Source organism: Anguilla anguilla, chromosome 5 (genome assembly GCF_013347855.1).
Source record: "Anguilla anguilla isolate fAngAng1 chromosome 5, fAngAng1.pri, whole genome shotgun sequence".
In the NCBI taxonomy this organism is placed as follows: domain Eukaryota; kingdom Metazoa; phylum Chordata; class Actinopteri; order Anguilliformes; family Anguillidae; genus Anguilla; species Anguilla anguilla.
The window spans coordinates 5,374,723-5,400,214 of NC_049205.1; the positions used below are offsets into that span (position 1 = coordinate 5,374,723).

The 25,492-nt window shown below is 48.4% G+C and overlaps 1 protein-coding gene across 4 annotated transcripts in view; it reads left to right on the plus strand.

The window, feature by feature from the left end:
- The first annotated feature begins 629 nt into the window (after window positions 1–629).
- Window positions 630–25,492, plus strand: part of atrn (attractin) — an 85,933-nt gene continuing 61,070 nt past the window's right edge. For 3 of the 4 annotated variants that reach the window (XM_035417160.1, XM_035417163.1, XM_035417161.1), the window contains exon 1: window positions 630–1,227. In XM_035417160.1, coding sequence (XP_035273051.1) covers window positions 971–1,227 — 257 coding nt within the window. In that variant the 5' untranslated portion in view covers window positions 630–970. The remainder of the gene's footprint in view (window positions 1,228–25,492) is intronic. The other variant, XM_035417162.1, reaches the window with a different exon arrangement.

Genomic DNA, 25,492 nt, shown 5'->3' on the forward strand with positions numbered 1-25,492 from the left:
CAGATCACCACCGTGACCGGGGTTCAATCTGTTCAACTCCTATTATAAATTATAACGCTGTATTAAAACCTGACAGAACCCATCCAAAAAATCTCGCGCACTTTTCTTTTCCAGATGCTGACTGACGTCAGGTAACGACCAGGCAGAACTTCAAGACTGGCCTACCACGGCGGTCTACGTCAACTTGATTCAAGCCCCAATATTTACACGCAGTCAATGTCCTTACATTCTGTTAATCGTTTGAGCTCCCAATTTCCGAAATAATCTTTCATCTCGACATTGTTGTTTTGTTGGGCGAGCAGTTGTTTTGTTGGGCGAGCAGTTGTATCACAGTTTTCTAACTATTAAAAAAACAAAACAATTAACATCGTTCTTTACACTTGTATAAATACGTTCTTGTGTAGCCTAAATAAAAACACGATAATTTACACCGCAAATCACTAAACATTAAATAACAGAGATTTCACGTCGCCGGTGGGACTGAATTTCAACTTTAGTGAAAATGGTCTATATGTAATCTCACGTTGTGAACACTTCTTGGTTCTGTAAACGGCCCCAGCAAAATTAAATCCCCCGCGCTGCAGCTCAGAGTCCTGAGGCTCGTCCACTTTCCGCGCTCCCGCTGATTTAGACGTCATTTCCAGGTGTCAGTAGGCTCGAAGCTGTTGAGGATTAAGGAGAATGTGAACGAGGTTGCAAGAAAACTAGTCCCGCGGAGAGATCTGGACCACCGAACGGGAACCGGGAGAGCTGTCCGAAATTCCTGGGAACTTGGAGCACCACGGTACAAATGATTACATCTTAAGTCTGTCGACCAGGATCGAAGAAAGTGGGTCTATTTTTGTTGCGAATTGAACGCGAACATTATAGAGTACGGTGTGCTAAGGATTTTTTTTTTTTTTGGTAACTGAAGCAAGAATCTAGAAGGGACTACACAAAGACGAAACGCCGCTTGTGAATTATTGCGAGGATGGACGGTGAGATGCGGCGGGCCTTTGGTCGGAGCGCGAGCCGCGGTGTGTCCCCCCGAAGTCCGCCCGGCTCGGCGCTGCAAAGCCTGCTCTTGATGATCGCGGCTTTGGTCTTGCTTGGTCAGCCGTCCGCCGCGAAGGCGAAGGAATGCGACAGAGTGTGTCTGAACGGACAGTGCAACCCCGTCACCGGCAACTGTTTGTGCGATCCCGGTTGGGCTGGGGAGCAGTGCCAACACTGCGGGGGACGATTCAGGTAAGATGCCACAATTACGTGAATAGCAGTTTTTGCCTACTGAGTTTCCTATAATCCAGTCGCTTCAAAAGCACCGCTTACTTGCAACAATGTTTCCGCAGACAGAATTGACTAGGGATTGGTTCTTCCTCTCTTGCAGGACCTTAATTCAACTGATGAACAAGTTGTCTAAAATTATTAACAAGCAAGCAATCGTTGTTTTCACGTATTTGGCTTGCAAACAAGTAACCCAACTGTCACATCGTGATAGCAGGTTACCAGCGAGCTGTACGTCTCTCTAAAATCTAAAACAAAAATGATTCCCCATATATCGCTGGGCTGCTTGTGCCTAATCTGTATGTAACCAATTCCATGGCTGGGAAACAATGTAATTTAGGATTCATTTTGGACGTACCAGATTTGCTCGTGCGGCAATCTTACTGTAGCATAGCCTATAGAGGCTAGGCTACTACTCTCACGGCTTCCGATGTCTGTCACTTGGGACTGTTTTCTATGCTAATGCTAGCATGGATTTGTTCCCTATCTTTGCTTCGTCGTCAAAATCGTTTGAAGGAAAGGCGGCATGTGTTGCCAAAGTGCATGGGATTGAACCGAATTTGACCGTTTTACGAATTTGCGGTCCGATTGTGATTTCCGTGATGCACGCGGCATGATGGACGATTTTGGCAGAATTCATTATCCTGGACTCTGGGAGATCGGGAAACTATAGCATTAAAAGTAGCACTTAAGGCTATATCTTTTAGACCTAAATTATGGTAGGAAGTAGAAATGTAATAAAAACACCTGGTTCATCCCCGTAAAAAGTAAAAAGTTAGTCAACAACAATAATTTAAGGTGACGTCGAGACCATAATGAGGGGGTGATGTTGTGAAACGGTTGCTTATTTAAGCGGAGTATAGGATTTACCTCCAGGGCTTTTATAAAAAGCTGTCAAAACTGAAGAAAATAGCCTGCTCTTGTTTATGTGAACCACCGTGTTTTTAAAAAAGAGTATGAGCAAATAGACGCATGGGTAAATCCACCATCATCTTATCTTCAGACGTTGGTTTATCCCACCCATTCGTGATTTACATTGATTGTGGTGTTAATTCGGCGTGAATATGTGCTTATAAACCGCAAATATTTACACACGCAGGCGAATATGTGTTCTTTGTGTGCGTTAAGTTCTCACTGGTGCCCATGGTGATACAGCGGCAGCCGTAGTCTCGCCGCGACCGTTAGGGACATTGATCTAATGAAGGAAATTAGTTTGGTTTGTCCGTTAAAAGGAGTGGACAGAATATCGTTTCAGAGCTAATGGCTCAGCGGTGCAGTGTAGCCGCATCACATGCTGAAGACTGAGCTTGTTTTGTTGCAGGGATGCACACGTGTCCTGTGTCGTGGCTTTTATTTTATTTAATAAGCTGTACAAGACTAGCGCTTTTCATTCATAATTCCAGGGGTCCCAGAGTTCCTCTGCTCCTTGCCACTGCTTGCGTAGTTAAGAGAGACAGGGCCTGTTTGCCTTGAAGTGGAAAAGGCCTGTGAGTGTGTGTGTGTGTGTGTGTGTGTCTGTCTGTGTGTGGATTGTGCTCACAGTTGTCAGTACCAAGGTAGAGGGATACTCAGGACACACACGCTCACGCATGCACATACACACACACACACACACACACACTTTCACTCACTCACATACATACGCACTGTTTCTCTCTCTCTCTCTCTCTCACACACACCCACATGTATATTGCAGCAAAAAGAGCTTGTGTGGGAGAAAGCCAGCTTATTGTCTGGTAATGTAAGGTCAGGGCTGTTTTTTTATTGAGAGAGAGAGAGAGTGTGTGAGTGTGAGAGTAAGAGAGAGAGAGTGTGAGAGAGGGAGGGAGAGTGAGAGAGAGAGAGAGAGGACTGCTCTCTGCTGCTTGCGGTTTTCATATCAGTAATGGGGCCTAATCCTCGTCCTCTTCCTTGTTTTTTCGTCGCTCTGGGGCCGGTCCCGTTTGCTTTGATCGGGCCCTGCACGCCGCGGCGATGGACGGGGAGCAGGCGCCCGCCGGTCCGCCCCGGAGGGGCCGGGTTATTTTGGGGCACTGGCGCGTATACGCTCTGATTTTTAATTCTGCGCCGATGTAAAAAAAAAAAAAAAAAGAAAAAAAAAAGCCCAGACTGCTTTTTTTCCCCCCGGTGCCCTGCTCAAACTCGTCTCGCTCTTCTTCCGTCGTCGCCGTCGGTAACAGATACCGCCTGTCCCGCAGCGCCTCTCTCTGAACCGCGCGCGAACGGGACGGGCGCTCTCTGGCGGGACGGGAGCGGCAGCGTTTTGGGCCCAGTTCGGAAACGGACTGTTAAACTTCCCCCAGCACTGCACTGGTTCTAGTGAAAACCTGGACTGGATCAAGCTGCTCTGAATTAGGATGAGGATGAGGATGAGGATTAGTATGTTAAAGTTGATTCATTGGGCAGATTTTAGGCTGACTGATGCACCTGAAAAGTGGTCGACTTTTTTGGGGAGCCCTCACTCTGGGCTCTTGTCTGTTATTTTGGGGTCAGGTGCTCATTCCCTTCCCCTGTGGTCTCTTTGTTCATGCTGGACACTTTAGCCGCGTTTCCACCAAAATTACCCGGAACTTTCAGTCCCAGGAACTACTTTACCAGGAACTAAAAGGTTCCTTCAGCCAATGGTTGTCTGCGTTTCCACCGGGGTCTAAAGTACCGCGAAGATTAGGAAAATTAGCCCACTGACGTTGTCGTCGGTCCATCTGTCATATGATTTCTTCTGTAACCCCATACTACCACCGAAGTAGCCTACATTATTTTCTAATAACCGGGACAGCCCGGGGGGGTTTATTCCACTTATATACAACGGGTTACCAACAATGACTATATATGGTTACTTTTGTATTTATTGATTTTCATATATCCTCTCAAACACATTCATTAACAGCAGAAAACATGCACACGTTGTAAACAATTTGCTGTTTTATTACTTTCTCGTCGTCAATTCCATATAGGCTAATCGCAAAATGACAAGAATAGAACGAAAACTCGGACTTGCGTGAAAATGTAAATTAGTAGTGGTACAGCCACCGTTTGCTTTCCTTCGAAGTTACTGCTAGCCGAGCAGCGAAGTGTGCCCTCCAGATGCGAACCATGCACCATAAATGAGTCCATAGTCTTCCTGGTCTTTTCGTGGAATTGAAAAATGGCAGTAAAATTGAGTAAAATTACGGCAGTCTGAAAAAGCTAAAGGGAAGATTACTAGAATTAACCTGTTATTTTAACCGGATAAAAAGTACGGAAGGTGATTTCCAGTTTGCTTGTACTGTATCACCAATGTTAATTATGCAGAACTACCGCATACCTCACATAACTGTATCAAACGTTTTGAGTCAATTACAACGGGCTAACAAAGAAAATCCGGAAGAAAATATTCAGAAACCGAATTAATCCGTTTGAATGTTTTGGTAGCCTACGTAATATGCTGTCCCAGCACGAATGCTTAGCATTTTATAAAACGAATACTAAAGCAAGAAAAGAACAGAAGAGCACACGTTATAATTCCAAGACGTTGACAGGCTATAGCCTAACCAAAAGTAGGCTACTGCGCCGCATAACATACAAGTTTGATTTGAAGTTATTATGAAAATAAATTGGTTTGCCGCTGCATATTTTCAAACATGGCGGGTAATGGCGGAAAATAAATACAACACAAATGCTACGAGTACTCGACCAATCAGAAATGTTCAGCGCTGCAAGCTCCACCCAAAAGGTTCCTGTACTTTCGGAAAGTACTACCCCCCGAGCAGGAACGTTTTGGGGGGTAAAACAAAGCCCCCAGAACTAAATTTAGACCCTAGTTCCTGCGGTGGAAACGCACTGAGTTCCTCAAAAGGTTCCTAGTTCCGGGGTATAGTTCCTGCGGTGGAAACGCGGCTTTTGAGTAATCATCACCCCCCCCCCCCCACCCTTTGGCAGGTGTGTGTTGCTCGCTAGGATTCGCACGTTGAACATTGTTCAACGCAAGTCGTTCGCTGTGAAAGACCGGTTGCCAAGGCGATGGAAAAGCACAAGGGAGAAGGTTGCAAAGCGGACCCCCCCCCCCCCCCCCCCCCCCCCCACGTATTCCCCAATAACACCTCATCCTCCTCCAGTCTCGACAAAAACCTCCCCTAGGACTGTTAGGAGTGTAATAACCGAGAGCAAGACTAAAGTGATGAGACTCTCTCATCTCCTCACTCCCGCCTCCCGCCTTCTCAGCAGTACTGGCGTTCTTTCTGTAGTGGTGCCAGGCTGCTATAGCAGTACCGGCCCACCGTTAGCCTCCGAGGCTGCTATAGCAGTACCGGCCCACCGTTAGCCTCCGAGGCTGCTATAGCGGTACCCGGCCCACCGTTAGCCTCCGAGGCTGCTATAGCGGTACCCGGCCCACCGTTAGCCTCCGAGGCTGCTATAGCGGTACCCGGCCCACCGTTAGCCTCTGAGGCTGCTATAGCGGTACCCGGCCCACCGTTAGCCTCTGAGGCTGCTATAGCGGTACCCGGCCCACCGTTAGCCTCCAATGCTGCTGTAGTGGTACCGGCCCACCGTTAGCCTCCAATGCTGCAGTAGTGGTACCAGCCCACCGTTAGCCTCCGAGGCTGCTATAGCAGTACCGGCTCATCGTTAGCCCGTGAGGCTGCTATAACGGTACTGGCCCACTGTTAGCCTCTGAGGCTGCTATAGCGGTACTGGCCCATCGATAGCCTATAGCTGCACGTGTTCTGGAAGCAGCACTCAGCAGGCAGTGTGTGTTTACCAGGAACTCTGTCTAAATTACTCAGCCAAAGCTGGAGGTCGATGTGCGTGTGTGTGTGTGTGTGTGTGTTTGTGTGTGTGCTGTGGTTGGGTGTTTATGGATTTATGGGTTTCTTTTCCCATTCTGTGAGTGCTGTTGAATTTTGAGTCAATATGATTATGAAAAAATAAATGTCGGAGCTGCCCACGGGGGACCTCGCTTTTGGCGTGTGTAACCTGTGGAAAAAAACAACACAATTCCTGTGCTGTTTTGTAGGTGACAATAAACCCAATTTGTATATAAAAAAAAAAGTTTGTTTTGCAAATTTAACCTTCTAAGTTCGGAGTAGCAGGGGGAAGTGATTTCGCCATTCCGGCTCTGATTCGATGCCTGTGTGCTGGAGGTACCAGCGTTCCGCCATTTGGGCTCAGGTTTGGTGCCTGTGTGCTGGACGTGCCAGCGTTCCGCCATTTGGGCTCTGATTTGATGCCTGTGTGCTGGAGGTACCAGCGTTCCGCCATTTTGGCTCAGGTTTGGTGCCTGTGTGCTGGAGGTACCAGCTTTCCGCCATTTTGGCTCAGGTTTGGTGCCTGTGTGCTGGAGGTACCAGCTTTCCGCCATTTTGGCTCAGATGTTTTGCGATCGATTTGTGTGATCGAGCAGAGATTCGGCAAAAACCATAAATGATCTCTGGCGCTCCAAAATCAGAGCTTCTGACCCACAGGCTATGCCGTAAACCCCGGGAAAGCTCAGACTGAGACGGGACACGTTTGTTTCCTTAGAGGGGAGCTTGGCAGTTGTTCCGAAAGCAAGCACAGTAGTCTGACGTGTTCAGTCTTGTCTCGTCGACTGGAATATCTGGGTAAGCGAGCGCGTCAGTCTGGTGGCATGTTTTGTGATGTAACGTGTCGCGCGGTTCGAAAGCGCACAACTCGAACGCTTGAGTAGAACCGAGGCTCGCAGTTCGATGAAAGCCCAATAAAAGCAGTTTAATGTCTGACGATGTTTCTCGGGAAAATAGGCTGGGCTTACTGTTGCCCACGTGTTCGGGTGTTTTTTTATTGCACTTGTGTTGAAATGCTGCAGGCGAGTGGAGGTTAGGTGTGTGTGTTTGTGTGTTTGTATTTGTGCTTTTTTGTTTGTGTATTTGTCTTTGTGTTTATGTGTTTGTTTGATTGTGTTAGTGTGCTTTTGTTTGTATATTTGTGTTTCTATCTCTGTGTGTTTGTTTGTGTTTGTTTGTGTGTTTTTGTTTGTGTGTCTGTGTTAGTGTGATGCCAGTGACATCAGGGGAACTCTGGAGAGCTCTGTCGGTGTGTAATTACAGACCGTGATTACAGACCGTAATTACAGACAGCGGGGTCAGGCAGGGGAGCGGTGGTCTCGGCGTGCCGGTGGTCAGGGTTGCCAGGGAGATGGGAGTGAGCAGCGCGTGTAAATGGTATGAGGTCACTGTAGAGCGGGCGGCTGTGCCAACGGACACTCAGGGTGGTCCAAAAGAGACCGTGACTTGGATTGTTTAGGGAGGAGACCGCAACTTGTGTTCGCTTGGGGAGTAGACTGTAACTTGGGATCACTAGGGGAGGAGAGTGTAACTGGGGATGGCTGGTAGAAGAGACTGTAATTTGGGATTGTTTGGGGAGGACACTGTGACTTGGAATGCTTAGGGAAGAGACCGTAATTTGGATTGCTTAGGATGGCGACCTGTAACTTGGAATTGCTTGGGGTGGAGACTGTAACTTGGGGATTGCTTGTGGAGGAAAACGGAAGCATAAGCACTTTGTGGGAACCGTGCTGAGAGCTCGGCTGTCTGGGCTCCCTGGGCAGAAATGGGTTTTGATCGAAACCATTAAGCCGCATCTCCAGGAAATGCGATGTGAGGTCCAGGAGTTCCTCTCTGATGCTGCGGTCGACCTGAGCTGGGAATAAACCAGGCTTAGGACTCACTGCTGCCCTGATGGGCCTCCCTGTCTGTGCACTCTGTGTTCTCCTGGAATTGGATTGGTGTAGTCTCTGTCACTTCTGTGTGTTTGTGTGTGCTTGTGCGTTTTGATAATTTTGATCATTCTGCCGGAATTATGTACTCAAAAGTGTTCAAAGTAGCTATCTTCATGCAAACAGCAGTAAACACCCATTAAACAGATTGTTGTTTTTCTAACCAAAGATTATGTTGACGGAAGTTGAAGGAAAAGTGTTGAGGACTGATGTTGATTCAATCCAGGCTAAAGTCCAATCTTGCTGCTGTCAAACACATGTATTATGTGCAGATAATAAATAGGGGGGGTTTCGGGGTTAGGCTTAGGGGGGGGGGGGGGGGGGATAGCTCAGACACACAAGCGAAACGGGCAGATTTTAGCCGCTGCCGCACAGCCAGAAGCATAAATCCACGAGGCGAACCTGTCGGATCTGCCAGATCGCGCTGGTTAATAACGCTCGGGGTGATGAAGAGATTCCGTCATGGAATGGATCACCGGCTGAGAGGTGGAGGGGTGAATGAGGGTGGAACACAACCTTGAGAGAGAGAGTGTGTGTGTGCGTGTGTGCAAGAGTGTGTGTGTGTGTGTTTGTGCATGCGTGCATAAGTGTGTGTGTGTGTGTGCATGTGTGCGGGAGTGTGTGTGTGTGCATGCATGAGTCTGTGAGTGTGTGCGTGTGCTTGCGTGTGTGTGTGCGTTTCTGTTGTCAGGAGTGATGCTCAGCCCTCCCCCCCCCATTGCTGTTCGCCAACCTCCTTCGTGTGACATCATCACCTTTTAGGCATTCCCGTGTCTTAATAATATCATAACGACCATTTTCATCCTCGGGGGGGTGGGGGGTGGTGAAGACCCAGTACACTCAGATCACTCACAACACCTACTGAGTGTTTGTGGTGGGGGGTATGGTGTTTAAAATGAGGTCCCCCTCTTTAGAGGTGTTGAAATGAAGCAGTCGTTAGAGGCCGTTGTGAGGAGGAGATTCTGGTTGCTGGAGCTAGATGGTGGCCTTCTCGGTACAGAGAGGAGCGTTAGCGCTCTCGTTAGCGGGCGAAGAATAGCGCGCTAGGTGCGGAGCCCGGCGGCCTTCGTCTCGCGGAAGCGATCGTTTGTTCAGCGATTTGCACAAAAGCTCGTCTGCCCGTCGGCGTTCGGGCCTGGCGCGTCGGCGTTCGGGCCTGGCGCGTTTGTTCTGCTGCTCAAACAGCCCTCCTACGGTCCGCGCAGCGGTCTCGGTGCTGGAATCGAGACAGCTGGCTCGCAGGAAGGCTGCGTTTAGAAGGCGGCTGCTCATTGGCTGACGTGGTCATGTGCTCCGGCGGGAAGGGCCTTTAACCTTTCAAACGTTGGCCAGCCGGTTGTTGTGGAATCCTTACCTGCAGCGGCCGTTCCTGAAAAGCTAGTCGTTGTGCATGGGCGCTTTCCCTGGGGTGAGCGAGCTTGGCTTGCTTCGTGGGCCACACAGCTCAGCTCCAAGGCTCCAACTCTGGGGATGGCAGGAGGGTGACCCCAATAATCAACCCCCCCTGTTACGCTGGGACACCACTGTCCCACATGACCTGCCATAAAAACCACAAGAAGGCTGGCTGCCAACAAAAGATATGAGTCCTTTCGCTTTTAAAGTCCAGAACCCTTGGACCCTGTTGTCAACTTCCTGTCGGAACTCGCCTTGCGATTGGCTGCCTTCTGTCACACGCTTGTCCTCGTTATACTCCCCGACGGGTTGAATTCGCTGCCTCTGGCAACCTCACCTGCCTGACTCACCTGCACACACCTGACTTAATTAAGCGCCTTCTGCGGCGGGTTTCGAACAACATCCGTCGTGCAAAAAATCTTAGAAGCTCTCCTTTCAAGAAAACAAGGTCTGGAATAATGTGAAGGTGTCGTTTACAGGAAGGCTGTTTATGATGAGGGCTCTTTCAGTTTGATTCTGACTGGTCTCACAGAGCGTGGAATTCGTTTCCTCATTCTGCTCTTTGCTCCTGTTTGAGTTTTAGTGGAGCCTCGTGAGACTCAGGAGTGCATTGTGTGAGCCGTTAGTGAGACCCAGTGTTGCTCCTGAGACAGAAACGAAACAGGACTGAGAAATGACCCCCCCACGTGCCTGAAGTCGACTGATAAACAGTAGATTGTGTGAATCCCAAAGGGCTGATAAGCCTCTTTGGATGTTTGATTCTAAAGTCCTCTTTGGCTGACAAAGTCTGGCCAGTTCTGACGGTCACCCGCTGCTCCCCCTGCTGGTGGGGAAACGCGTTCGCGGTAACCTGCGCTTGCTCACCTGGGCGCTAACGGGTGACGGCTGATTGGTCCGGCCAACGCCCGGGGCTGGACCCGCCCTCGGTCCTCCACAGGGGCGGCTCTGGGGTGGCCGGACGCAGTCAGAGGGCGTGGTCAGACGTGTCCCCCTCCCCCCCCTCCAATTCGTCTCTATATCAGGGCCTGTTGCCCTGGAGACCCAGGCTGTAGCCGTGGTCTCCTTTATTGTTTTCTACTTCCTGTTATTTTATTTCTCGATTGGGGCATATCCTGTCCCAGGCTTTTGGTATTTGCGTGCATTATTTCTTCGCTGGTGACCTTCACAGTCATAAGTAAGCTTCATAAGGTTCACTCCCAGGATTGTGCACAGGAAAGGGATTGCCAGGTTTGCCATTGTCGCCCCTCTTCCTTCAGGCTCTCCTTTAGGCAGAGTTCCAGCCTGGTCCTCTTCTCTGTTGTGGCAGAAGAGGCAACCCTGGTCTCCATGTACATGGCCAATGGGGGTTTTGAACAGAGACTTCCGCTGTATTCAGACCAGGGAGGACAAATAATCTCGTTAATGCACAACATTTCTGCATTGCTATGGTTATTATTTTTTTAAACTGAAGTCAGTTTAAGCAGTTTAAGTTTTTGGGGATGATAGAAAGACCAAATTGTGGTGTTGCGGAGAAGCGTGGTGATTGGGGCGTTTAAAAAGCGCATCCAAGCAGAAATGGACTCAAGTGCGCTTGATGCGCAGTAACAGAGCAGTGGATCAGTTTCATGCAAAAACATGAAATACGAAACTTGAAGAGGAATGACTTGAGATTTGCACCGTCGGCTGTTTGACTGGCCGCCAATGCCAGCCCCTCGTTTTCAAACGGCTGACCTATAGCATGCGGGCATGTGGGCATGTGGGCCGTATCTTTGAGATCACGTTGTGTGTAATATTAAACCGCGAGAGCTCACCCCCCCTCAAAGTGAAACAGAAAGCCTGTCTGCGTGCGCGGGACGGTCTGAGAGGAACCTGTCAGGGTGTTAAAAGGAGCCGGTGTCACTCTCCAGTCAAACTGACTGCGGGACCGCGTCAGTGCAGGCCCGACGTCCCTCCTCTGTCGAATTCCCCCGGAAAAGTCCCGTTCACTGACCAGCGGTAAATCCCCCTCCGGGAATCCTTGTGCAGTCCGCTGTGTTTGCCCCCTGGGCTTTCCCGAATTCACTCGGCTAAATCACTCGATCACAACCGATTCATTAATTGAGGCTTCGGCTGAGGCAAATGACCACAAAGTCTTAGGATTCAGTGGGATCATTTATTTGGCCCCTTGGGGACAAATAAAATGATTTGAATTGAATTGAATTGAATTAAGATAAAGGAAGCGAAAATTCACTCCATAAAGTGTACTGTTTTTCACACCGCTGGCCAGTGAATTGAGGAATGGAAACTTTGGTTTTGGCTGCCCTGGAGTACACTGGTTCTTAAAATTTTTAATAACCTGATCCAAGTTTGAAATACTTTTAATATCAAGAACCAAATTAGAAATTTAATACCTTTCAGGACCAATCAAATACACATGCTAGCCTAGCCCAGTGGACTACAGGCTCATGAGGGTCCCACCTCATACATTACATTTACATTACATCACATACACTCCGGCTACCCATTTTGGTTCCTGACCCATAGTCTAAGGAACACTACTATCGTGTGTTCTGGGCCTAATTTAACAGAATGCAGTTTTTCTTAGAGAATCGGCAGTCCTGGGTCATCTGGAGGTCGTCAGGGGTCATTTAGAGGTCATCTGGAGGTCATGGTGGGGTCAGCGGCTTTTAGGCCCGGCCGGTACCAGAACGGGACCGGGCAGCGCGTGCGAACGCAGGCGAGCGACCCCACCGACCGCCACGCCGCTGCTTCCGCCCCGATACGCACGCTTCAGTTCACTGGCCCGGGTCACATCGTCCGTCCAGCAAGCCTGAAACTCGCAAACAGTGTCCGTAATGAAAATCGACCGATTGATTCCGCTAATCTACTTGTAATGGCCTCCCTGTAGTTAATATTGAGCAGCTGGGGGGTCGAGGCCGGTGTGGAAATATTCCCAGAGCTTGTTGATGGTGGCGCGTAGTGAGCGCGGGTCAGCTGCTGTAGATAACCAGCCAATCAGCAGGCGGTGGCCCCGCGGGCTTGGAAATCACTATCTCCTTAAAGCTGGTGGTCAGCTGCGAGTCATTATGAGGTCTTTTAAATGCAGAACTTCATTAAGACAATTTGTCTTTTGCCACCAGCTAAGATAAAGAGAGACTCATTTATCTTTTTTTTTTCTTCCCTCTCACTAAATTCTGTTGTGTAATTTGTGATTTGTGAGGCTTGTCAAAGTTTCTGCGCTTTCCTGTGAAGGTGTGCATGGTGTAAAAGCTGTAATGGGGTGGAAGGGTATATTTTGCATATATTTTTGTACATTTGTACTGAAGAGACGCAGGTTCCAGAAAAGTTGAATTTGTCGGATTTGCCTCTTGAACACACGTTGGCTGTCGGAAAAAGTAAATGAACTGTATATGAAATCTGTGGAGAGGGAACAAAAAATAACAATAACAATTGCAATAAAAGTTACAGCTATCGGCATGCTCATTTCATATACTGACTCCTGCAATATTCTAAGTTTTGAAGAAATTGTGTAATTATTTGTTCTACTTGTCCGCTCCGTTTCATCATTAGCATGCAGGTCTGTGGTGCGGTGGACACTGAGCTCGCATGCTTTACAAACGCTCATTGTGAAAACTTGGCTCCGTGTCAGCGCAGTTTGTTGGAGAAAACCGGCCATTGTCACGGGAATGTTTAATTTGCCAGAGTTTCTGAACCATGAACGTGTGAATTTCACTTTCTTTCACAGGTTTAAATTAGCTTTTTTAGAACTGTCTGGTCCTCGTTCGATTGTTTTTTTTTTTTTCTTTTTTTTTTTCTTTACCCCGTCAAAGATGAGTCGGATTGCCGTTTCCACAGCAACCGGTGAAATAGCCGTGCTGCGCTTTGAGCACGGGCAGCGAACCGCAATGCTTCTGCAGCCACCGACGTCTTTGGAGTTTGAGTCTTACAAACAAATAAATAAATAATATAGATGAATTAAAATAAATAGATAAATAATTTATCTATTTAATTATTTCATGTATGTATCTATTAAATAAATTAAGTAAAATAAATAAATGAAATGGATAAATAAATAAATAAATGGACTGAAGGAAGGGACTTGCCACCAGACCTCAGCCTCGTCACAGACCGACCACTTAGAGCGCGTTCTTTATTTCTGCCAGATAAGATCTGGCTCGCCTGGCGAAGAAACCGGAAATTTCTCAACTTGTTCTCACCAGTAATCGGCGTAATGGGGAATAATGCGGACAGCTGCACGCTCTCAGCGCGCGAGACGTTTTGAGAATCTCTCGGATATTTTCTCGGAATGTCTAATGAGCGCGGTCACAGCGGCGCGGTGTCTTAATGCTGTCCAACCGTAAAGCCTCTTATCCGTCCGGGACAGGCTTCCCCCTCCTTTTCACCGGGCATTTTGTGTGGCTCAGTGGTGGTCTGGCTCAGGCCTGTGAAAGTTTTGGCGAGGGGGCTGGGGGTGTTTGTGCGCTGAAACCGTTTGAAGGCGGTTACGCTGAGTCTTGGCGTAAGCGTGCTTCCCTTGGCTTTGGATGACTGCAACCCTGTAGGAATTTCATTTCTTCATCTAGATTGACAAATGGCCAGCAAAATAAGCAGCTCCGATTGGCTGAATGGCCTGCTTCCATCACTGGACGTTTTAATGTTCTCTTGTGATGGTAAGTGACCCGTTCCCAGGTAATCCCGGTCCCTAATTCAGGTGAGAATAGCGCTGCGTGAAAATGACTGACGCAAAGGTCCGCGACGCAGTCGTCACCATGGATACGGTAGCTCCGCCCCCGTGCTCAGTCGATTGGCGGGCTTCGGGACCGTGTCATCGAGAGGCGTGGCGGTCCGACGGTTTTCAAACCCGCGAACTCCGCGGCGATCAGCGGGACTGATACGCACAGACTGCCTTATCGCCTCGGATACGCTGCGTCCCTCAGTCCGCAGGTGATGGATCGCGCTCGACTCATCAGCCCAACACCTGCATTACACAGCGGAGACGCATAATGGTCCTGATAGCGCACTTCAGCATTTCAATCACATCGTGAATTAGCAGTGCTTTTTGGCTTTGTTCTCCTTTTCCTTCTTCTCCCACTCCTTCATCTCCTTCTTCTCCTCTTCCTCATTCTCCTCCTTATTTTTCTGCTTTTCATTCTCCTTCTGCTTGTCCATCTCCTTCTTCTTCTTCTGCTTCTCTGTCTCCTCCTTCTCCTCCTTCTTTGTGTTCAGTTCAGGCCTAGGAGTGCAGACATGGTTCAGCAGGGTCTGCTGTTCGTTGATGATTTGTGTCCCTGGTGTAAGATCATGAATGCACTGTGGGGGGGGGGGGGGGGTAATCATTCAAAACTGGCCGTTGTGTGACCCCCCCCCCGCCCCCCCCCCCCCCCCCACTGTATCCCAGCAGGTTCCACCGCCCCCAGCAGTTCAGCCAGCCAGCAGCTGTGCCGATAGCTTAGCTGCATTATGCAGGGGTCTGATTTAAATATATCCACAGTCTGTATGCCGGGGCCGTGGTCTTTCCGCGTGGAAGCCGATGAGGGGCGTTCGGCAGAACGAAGACGTGGAGGTCAGGATAATGGCGGAACGACAGCCGCCGTGACTCAGCCGCCGGCCCGATTAAAATGTTTAACGAGACGCTCGGCAGCCTGGCTTTCCTCCCCTCCCCGGTCCGCGAGGATGGCCTGGAGTAGGTCTAATCGCTCGCGAGCGGAACCATCCGGAAATATAAATAATACATGATGCTTTTTCGAGCGGCGGCGGCGGCGGTGGCGTGCGCTCGGGAGATTAACCGCGTGCGTTCTCTGGCGCTCTCGATTTGAGTCACACCCCCGGTTCTCCTGCGCACGGGGAAGCGGTTTGTGTGAGCGGGGGGGGGGGGGGGGGGGCGCGCGCCCGTGTGCTAAACTCGTTTCGGTTCTCCAGGGCCAACGCTGGGAACACGGCGGGATTGGATTAACCAGGGGTGCGCTGGGATGTGAAGCCGTGCGATGGCCTAGCTTGCTTGTTGACCGTTATTTGGGCTTTTTGGCGATGGCAGTTGCAGGAGGCGTGTCGGTTAATCGATGCACCCCCCCTTGAGGTGACCGGTTGCCACGGGGGTCGGTCCAAAATGGCGGAGCTCTCCCTTTCTCTCTCTCTCTTCACATTTGGCTGATCTGAGATCAGTGTCCCATCGCAGGATGCTGCTCATTCACTGGGCCTTTCTCAGACCCTAACTGACCCAGAGACCAGAGGACGGTCTGGCGACAGAGGGCCTCAGCTGTGCGATGGCGTTACTGCGGCAACGTCATGTGCTGAAGCACTGAATGGAACGCCATTTTTAAAAAAAAATTTTCTTTGACAGTGAAGAAATGACCCTGGGGCTGTGATGAGCTTATAATGCGTGAAGTACCAAAAGCGGGGAAATCACCCGGAATAACCCCACTGACGTCCTGAGAGAGACTGAGCTGAACGTTCAACATACAAGACGCCCAGTGTTTTAATGAATAGTATATTTGTTAATATAGCTTCATATAAATAAAGCTTTATATTAATATGTCAGGGTTTTTCCTGGCTTTAAAAAGGTCTTTGTTTGTGCCCCCTCATAATTGGTCATGGGCTAATTTATCTAATTTAGCTACCCACCCCCACCCACGACCCATCTGTAACATAGGAAAATACTGAGTAATTTTGAATACCATCATTCAGTAAAAAAAAAGAAGTACTGCGATATCAATTTTGGGCCATATCGCCCAGCACTAGTCTGCTGTCATCCCACGGATGAAAAATTCCATCAAACTGACGTTTTGTTGAGTCAAGTCTAGTTTATTTGTCATATGCACAGCGATACACAGGGTACAGACAGAGCATAAAGTATAAAATATGACGCAATCTGCTGCATCATTTTGAGTCGTTTTGACCCAGAAACACACTTAGACTTTTATGTTTGGCTATGAAGAGGAGAATCCTGTGATGTTAATAATATCTTTCTACTATTTCCGGCTGGATACCCTCATTTCAAGACCTAGCTGTCATCGATCAGCGTGTTTTTTGAGGGAAAAAAAAGAAGCTCCACGGTTCAGCCGTCCGTGTCCCGATTTGTCAAAAACGACGTTTCTGTACAAACAAGCCGCCATGACCTCTGACCTCACCGACGACAGAACGCGTTTCCTGACGGTGAGGATCGAAACGCTCTGAACGCTGGCAGCGCTGGCGGAAGAAGATGGTGGGATTGTGGCTCGCCCTCGCTCTCTCTCCCGCCACACACTGCCACAGCTGGGGTTAGCGGGTGGCAGCGCCAACAAGCTAAACATCCACACACGTGATAGTCCCGCCCACAGAGTCCATGAGCATGCTGTCTCTCTCTCTCTCTCTCTCTCTCCCCCTCTCCTCTATCTCTGTCTGTCTCTCTCTCTCACCCCCCTCTCTGTCCCTCTCTTCTCGTTTCCCCCCCTCCCTCTCCTCTCTCTCTCGCTCTCCCTTTCCCCTCTCTCTCACTCTTTCTGTCTCACTCTTTCGTGCTCTCTCCCTCCCTCTCTCTCTCTCCCTCCCTCTCTCTCTCTCTCCATCAGAGAGCTGCATTGTGCCTCCAGATAAACAGTATCCTAACTGTAGGTTCTAATCGTTCGATTTCCTTTTTTTTCCGCTTTGGTGCACGCAAATTATGCTTTGGCACACGCCAAAGATTTCTCTATGCTGGAAAAAACCCTGTATATACTTCTATAAAGCTGAATGTTTGATTTTTAAAAAATCCTATTTGAGCAGATTTATTTTCTTAGTCTTGTTGGATATGCGTCTGCTGACTGACGGGTAATTAGTGGCACCTAGCTGGTGCAGTTATCTGGGTCACAGGTCGCCCCACCTTTTTTAGTAGCTCCCCCTGGTGGTGGAGGCTAAAAGCACCGTCATTGATGTTATCATGGACAAGAACGTTGGTGATTGGTGTAAAACTTTGGGGTTTCCCCCCACGGTACCGTTGTTCACCCCGGTCGACGCGGAAACAGGGTCTCCGTGGCTGGCTTTAGAAGGAACGTGCTCTCTCCTGTTTGCCCGAGCTGGTGAAGCCGGTGTTTAGCTCACAATGGCTCTGTTATGGCTTTGGGGCGTTCTGAAGGCGAGGGGTGAGCGGGGGGCTTTAGATTCGCACATTTAGCCTGACCCCGTGAACCGGGAGAGATAACAGCCTCGGCCCCGCTTCCCTCGCCTGAAAGTGTAAAAAAACTTGCTTCCTCTCACAACATGATTCGGCACAACGGTCCCCCGCACGTGGGAGGAACTGGCTCTGGGGTTTGGGGTTTGGTGGGTTTGTCTGTGACTGTGGCACACGTAAGAACGGGGCCCCACGGTTAGTTCAGACGGTCCCTGTGCAAAACTGGGTGACACGGCTGTGGAGAGAAAAGCCATCTGTTTTCAGAAAGTTGTTAATTAGTGGCAGTTACTACCAGGAAAGGCTGATTTAAAGAATGAATAATTTCTGTGTGCTTTTGGTCCTTTGTATGCGGCGCATGCAGCAGTCCTGGGGACTCTGTAGTGTTTGTGAGAGTGAGAGGGTTTGTGAACGAGAGAGAGATTGGAAGGGTGAGAGTGAAAGAATGTGTGAGAGAGAGAGAGAGAAAGTAGAGGGGTGAGAGTGAAAGAGTGTGAGAGAGAGAGATAGAGGGCGATAGTAGATTTGTAGTCTTTGCTTTTCTCCCTCAGCTGCAGCTGGTTGTTTTCTCTCCCTCCTCCTCCTCCCATTTATCAATGCCTTCCGTACTGTTTGCATTGGTCTGCAAATAGCATCAATCAGACTCACTCTCATCAGCGGCAATATAATGAACAAATTATATGCAAATATATATGCAAATTAGCGCATGATGTCATCTGGTGACAAATCCCAAGCCCTGCGGCTTATTTCTCAGGGAGAAGAGCTGGCGGGTCTGGCTGCTCTCTCTGCTCCTCTTCCCAGTGCAGACAGGGCTGCGGCGGCCTGTTAGCCACTGGCTGCTCTCTCTGCTGCTCTTCCCAGTGCAGACAGGGCTACGCCAGCCTGTTAGCCACTGGCTGCTCTCTCTGCTGCTCTTCCCAGTGTAGACAGAGCTACGGCTGCCTGGCTGCTCTCTCTGCTGCTCTTCCCTCTTCTACTAATGTAGAATGCCTGCCGTGGTAGTGCATGGGGTTGTCAGTCATGTGTGGCTCATCTGACGTATCGTTACCGTGACCTTTAATTGTTTGGGAACGCCGGTGTGATTGGCACATGGATTCGCTAACATGATGCATAAGAAAAATGATAAGAGCGGTCATGAGTACACATTTTATATGCTATTTATTTAAGGAGATTTTGCCGCAGGTTTAGTGTGCATTTGTCGTTTACAGACGCACTATTTTTTGGGTCTGCAAGAAACAAATTAAAGTTTATGTTAAGAGCAGATGTTAGGATAATGTGCTGCTTTACAGGCGAAATGCTCCTGGCTGATAAAATTCCATCACTGAGGCACATGGAAGCATCGTGGCAGAAAGAAACCCGCGTCACATGATCGGGGCACCTCGCTAATTTCATTAAGACAGCGGTAGAAATCTGTCTGGTCTGGTCTGGTACGATGCAGGAGAGGACTCTCCAAATGTGTTAAGTGAGATAACGCTTCCTTTGAATGCGTTTTGCTCTCCGGTCTGTCTCCTCAAGTGAACATCATAATTGTGTTTTCACAAAAGGAGAGAGTAAACTGAAATTTATGAATAAATTACATTTAAAAAAGCACTTTGCAGAGAGGGGTGATTGAACTCTATCAAAGGACTGTATTTTTGGTGCAAATTTTTTTTTTTTTTCCAATTTCAAAGGAAACCACAGAACCGCACATCAACTGTGGAAAAGAACAAGCATCGCAGTTGGTATTGCCTTGGAGATTAATTTATTATTTAAAAACATTTCTCCAACAGCCTTTTCATTGACATGCTGAGGTTAAAAGGGGTCAAAACTAATTTCCTGCAGCGGGTATGTATTAAAATTTTAATTACATTTTTTCAGCTGCGTTGTATCAAACGTGGGTCTGAAAAGAGACTGAATGTGCACTTTGTTCCTGATTTGTTATTTTAATTCAACGTGCAGATAGATGGACGTGTGTCTCCAAGCTAAGCCCTTATGAGCTTTAAAATCAGCCTTAGTTTGTGGCGTCAGGGGGGGCCCAGGCTTGCACCCTAAAAGTGAAGCTGTAGACCCATCTCTGTACCCTAAGACAGAGACACACAGAAGTAGTGTTCCTAGCTAAAAGCTTGTTCCCTAAAAGAGAGATACTAAGTTATGTTGATGCCTGAAAATACGTACCCTAAAAGAGACGCAAAATGGTAATAATAGCTGAAAATGTGTACCCTGAAAGACACACTAAGCAGTGTTGATGGCTCTAATCTTGTACCCTGAAAGGGACCGTTGTCGTGTCTCAGCCCTACTGCTTTGTCTGCTCTGATTGGATGGACTTGAGACCTAGTGGAATTGCATTGTGGGACTTTCCAGTCATTCCTTACACTCCATAACCTGTGTAGTGGGCTCTGGTTTGCTGCTCCTTGAAAAGCGGTATGTGTTGTTTCTGATATGTTTATTGAAGTGAGAAGTGTTCTAATTTATTTGTGGCGAGATCGTGGTGAGCTTGAAAAGCTTTGCGTCAAACTTTTTTCAATTACTCCACTGTAAAGTGTTTCTTAGAAACAATCCTGATAAATACACTATCAGAATGAACCATAAACAGCACCTCATGAACCACACCTATTGTTATGTGGGGTTTATGATTTAGTTGAGAGAGAGGCTTTCAGTGAACCACGTTCATTGCCAGTTGAGTCCGTTTTTTGTAATTCTTAACTGATTTTGTGAGATTTTCTGAAGGGCTGCCGCACAGATTTAATAGATTTGATTTTTTAGAATTGTTGTCCTTGAAAGGACTTGAAAAGTTCTGGAATTGGTGGCGTGAGTTTAGGTGAGCTGTGATTGGATGAGGACGGAGATTCGGGCGTGAGTCCTGTCGTTTGAATTCCTTGGCAGGCTGCACGCCATCTGGGAGGTCAAAGTGCGTGAGACGGAATATTCAGATGAGCCGATTATGAGCCAGGTACTTCCCAGGAGACAAACGCTCCTCGCACTCTGAGTGCAATGCCTAGGTGCGCCCTGTGTGTGCGCGCGTGTGAGTGTGTGAGCTCTTTGTTTGACAGCACGCAGTTGGGCAGGATATCAAAGGTCAATATTGGTTTATAGGTATAGGTAACAACACACAGCAGCTGAGCCAGTTGAGCTCTTCTATACCAGGGTTGGAAAGTTCTGTGTTGGAATTGGGGTGAGAGAGGCTGTTGTCAGTGTGCTCTGAAGCCTACCCCCCCACGCTCACCCTCACCCCCACCCCCCTCACCCATCTGTAGTGTGCTCACACTTTGTAATGTGTGGGTTCACTGGGGGGTCCAGAGTTGGGAGCTCTGCAGAGGAGTCTGACAGAACTCTTTATCAGGCTGTCAGGATTCCTGGCATTATTTGCTATTGAGGCAGCAGGCGGCTTTCCGAACTCAAAGCCCCTGTCGTCCCAGCCCCCCCCCCCCCCGGCTGCTTCCTTCCCTGCTGGATGACTGGAAATCTCCCGCTTTCGGCCTGGCAACAAAAAAACCCACCCAGTCAAGAGCAAAAGAGTCCGGCGGGGAAGATTTGCCGAGAGGCGTTGCCGGGTACCCAGCTCGAAACCATGACGATATAGGAGACCCCTCTGCTCAAATTCCCACTCCTCATTAAAGACTGTAACATTCTCACTGCACTGGAGACTGTAACATTCTCACTGTATACTGGAGACTGTAACATTCTCACTGCACTGGAGACTGTAACATTCTCACTGCACTGGAGACTGTAACATTCTCTCTGTACACTGGGGACTGTAACATTCCCACTGCACTGAAGACTGTAACACTCTCACTGTATACTGGAGACTGTAACATTCTCACTGTATACTGGAGACTGTAACATTCTCACTGTATACTGGAGACTGTAACATTCTCACTGCACTGGAGACTGTAACATTCTCACTGTACACTGGATACTGTAACATTCTCTCTGTACACTGGAGACTGTAACATTCTCACTGTACACTGGAGACTGTAACATTCCCACTGCACTGGAGACTGTAACATTCTCACTGTGCACTGGAGACTGTAACATTCTCACTGTACACTGGATACTGTAACATTCTCTCTGTACACTGGGGACTGTAACATTCCCACTGCACTGGAGACTGTAACATTCTCTCTGTACACTGGAGACTGTAACATTCTCACTGCACTGGAGACTGTAACATTCCCACTGCACTGGAGACTGTAACATTCTCACTGCACTGGAGACTGTAACATTCTCACTGTACACTGGGGACTGTAACACTCTCACTGTATACTGGGGACTGTAACATTCTCACTGCACTGGAGGCTGTAACATTCTCACTGTATACTGGAGACTGTAACATTCTCACTGCACTGGAGACTGTAACATTCTCACTGTATACTGGAGACTGTAACATTCTCACTGCACTGGAGACTGTAACACTCTCACTGTATACTGGAGACTGTAACATTCTCACTGCACTGGAGACTGTAACATTCTCACTGCACTGGAGACTGTAACACTCTCACTGTATACTGGAGACTGTAAAATTCTCATTCTGAACTGGACTGAATCCAATGATAATCCATAAATATATCTGTGAATATAATGAATAAATACATTTATGAACACACAAATAAAAGTGGACTACATAATTGGTAACAGGTTTCTGTAATTACAGTAATCTATGTAATACATCATTAGCTTTAATAACTTATGAATGGAACTCTAATTGCAGTAATTATAAATTAATCTGTGAGAACTTCCACAAAAAAGTATCTGTTGGATGGTCTGTAAATATTAGCGACATGAGCGCACGTCGCGTCGTTGTTTACAGGCCTGCTGATTGGTGGGTGTAATCCTGTGGCGGTAAGCACCCTTGTACGGTCGCGCCTTGGCCGTTTGTTTTGTCTGTGCGGTGACTGTGCCTTTGTGCCCTGTGTGGGGAGGGGGAGGGGCGTAGAGCGGCGGGTAGTGAGTGGCGAGCGACGAGCGGGCTGCTTAGCGCTGCGTCTGGCAGGAGCGGCTTCCTACGCTACGTCAGCTGGCTGAACGGCCCTCTGCTTTCCTCCCCCGGCCCGACCCGGCCCCACCGGTTTTCCAAGCTCAACTCGGACCACGGGGGTGGGGGGTGGGGGGTGGAAACAGAGCCTGAGGCCCCATCCCCCGGTTAGCGGTTAGCAGGTAGCGCAGTGCTCCTGGGAGCCTCTCAAAGGGCTGTGTTTAGGTTAGCGGGCTTTGTGTCATCTGCTTAGCGCCAGCGGGCGAGTTGCGTCAGGCTCGACGCCGAGATGTGTTCCTGCTGCTGTGGTGGCCTGACGCTTGTGTGTGTGTGTGTGTGTGTGTGTGTGTGTGTTTGTATATGTGTGTGCGTGCGTGTGTGTGCGTGTGCTTGTACGTGTGTGTGTGTTTGTTTGTGTGTGTGTGTGTGTGCGCGTGTACATGTGTGCGTGTGTGTGTGTTTGTGTACGTGTGTGTGTGTTTGTATATGTGTGTGCGTGTACGTGTGTGTGTGTTTGTATATGTGTGTGCGTGTACGTGTGCAAGGTGGTATGATGAAGTGCCCAGTTGCGCAGTCAGTTTTGATAGAATTTGACCTGGCAACGGGTTAATCCTCCTGCACTTTCGGGAATTGGACACGGGTTCTTTAATAATCTTCACGATGAGTCAGGACCTCCGTTTAATGTCTCAACCAAAAGATATTCCGAGAGTGTTTTTTTTTTTTTCCTGTGGTGCATTTGCCATTTGTCATCGTTTGTCAGTGTCTGAAGAGTTTATGATTCTATAAAGGCACAGCATTTCTTGCTTATCTGCTGCAGCTGAACGATCTCACAGTCGCAGTATCTCAGCATGATGTCGAGAGCGTCTCGTGAAATGTGTCTGTTATGGAGATGTCCGACACCACTGATGAAATCTGACTCATTTATTTGGCTTTGACGGATTCAATGCGCGACATGACATTTTTTTGGGACGGGGGGACGGGGGGGGGGGGGTCCCAGCTCTACGCCCTGTGAGCACAGCTGTAACTCCCATAACTTGATTACTCTTCAGTTCGGCTGCTTGTGCTGAACCGACTGCTTTACCCGCCGGTGCGGATGGCGGAAACGGAGGCCGTTGCCGCTGTGCTGTATTTGTCCGCCGGGTGGCTCCCCCCGGGGAGCGCCATCTGGGTCCTAAAGCACATGCTGCTTATGCCGGTTCTCCATCTGGGTGTTCGAGGCCAGGCAGTCACACTCCGAGAGCTCCTTCTGGGTGTCTAGGCTATGCTAATACACACACCAAGTGCTGTGTCCGCGTGTCTACACAAAACACTATTCCTGGGTTCCAAACCTAGGCATCAGCGTACACAAAACACTATTCCTGGGCTCCAAAGCTAGGCCCCTGCATACACAAAACACTATTCCTGGGTTCCAATGCTAGGCCCCTGCATACGCAACACTATTCCTGGGTTCCAAAGCTAGGCATCAGCGTACACAAAAAAACTCCTCCACCAAAACTTTCCTCACGCTTGTGCACGCAAGCTTTGTTCTTTTATTTAATACAGACTCGGTTTATTTTTGCTCTTGTAGAGCCACGGATGGGAGATTGGCAGGCCTTTCAACTTTATGAATTTGCCTCTGTATTTTGCCCTTTTTTTCCCCATTTTACTGTTTTATTTTTAAATTTATAATGATTTGATATAATCAAAATGGAACGCCGCTGCTTGAAAGGCCGGCAAGAGTGAATCTATGTGAAATTCAATATTTAAATCAATCATGCATGGAAGTGTGTTCCACGAATAAAAATGTTCCTGCAGCTATTCCTCGAGCATGGCCTACTTATTCCCCAGAAGAGTACGGAGCTTTCTGGAAGTCTGTTAGAACTTGGTTAGGAATAATGAGCCCAACAACTGCTCAGAAACAGGAGCGTGTAAACGTGATTGTTCGTTGAAATTCCCCGTGTGAGTTTGCTCGTTTACGGGAAAGGACTGAATGTATCGCGAAGCACACAGAAGCACACCGTGTCCCTGCTTGGCGTTCTTTGAAGGCGTTTGGCAGATTTGGTGTGTACTGCACATGTATTTGTGTCCCGCAGTGTGCTTTAAGGTGGTTGTACGCTGGTTGTGGAAGTTGGCTGTAGATATCTCAATGTTGTTTTTTGTTTTTTATTTTGTTCATTCTGCAATAATGTCACATTGCTTAGTGAACAAGATCCTAGCTCTTGACTTACAGACACTGTTATGTGATCGCGTAGACACAGTTTAGCTTCTGTTCCATTCAGCCGATTCTATATCCTGTTTTTGTCTTGCCAGTCTATGCATAATAAAGGGAAGTATTAGTGTGAGGTTGTGTCCGTCATTTTGTGTATTGGGTTAGCGTAAATGGCTTTTGTGTGGTTTGTCATGTATTCTTTGTGTCATAAATTCCGTAATCCGTGTTGTTTGTTTACTTGGCGGGTTGAAGTTCAGGACCGACGGCAGCTAGATAAAAATAGCTAAACACTCGCTAAGCCAGAGTGACTCAGTCAGGTGCTGCACTGTGAAGGTGTCACTGAACTAAGTGTGGGTTTTAACCCTTTAATGGTGTGACATCACAAATACGTAATTAGAATGCTCTCAACTGAACGTTCTAATGCTGATGTCACGAACAGTCACTACTGCCTGGCGACTGAAAGCAGAGTTCTAGAACACTGACTTGGAAAATGTTGGAAAAAAAAACATTCACAAAAAGGCCGCTCTTCAGAGGTTTACAGAGCTGCAGAGTGAGAAACCAGTCGGCTTCTCCAGCCGGCCCAGTCATCCCTCTGTGACTTGCATACGGTATTATGCTGCGGTAATTACCGCGTTAACCAGCTCCCTAACGCGGTGCTCAGAGAGCCTGTTTTCATCCAGGCTGGTGGAACACAAAACGGGTGTGCTGTGTGTACCTGGAGCGCTACGCAATCGGTGTTGCTGATAAAACACATGCCGATGTTTGCTTCCAGACGAAAAGAGGAGGTGTGCCGGATTGCGTGTTTTAAATTGCGCCGTTAAATATTTAAATGGCACTTCAGACGCCTTAAATACCTGCGCTGCTTTTGGCTGGCTGGCCGTCGTGCATATTTCATCTCCGTGTTAA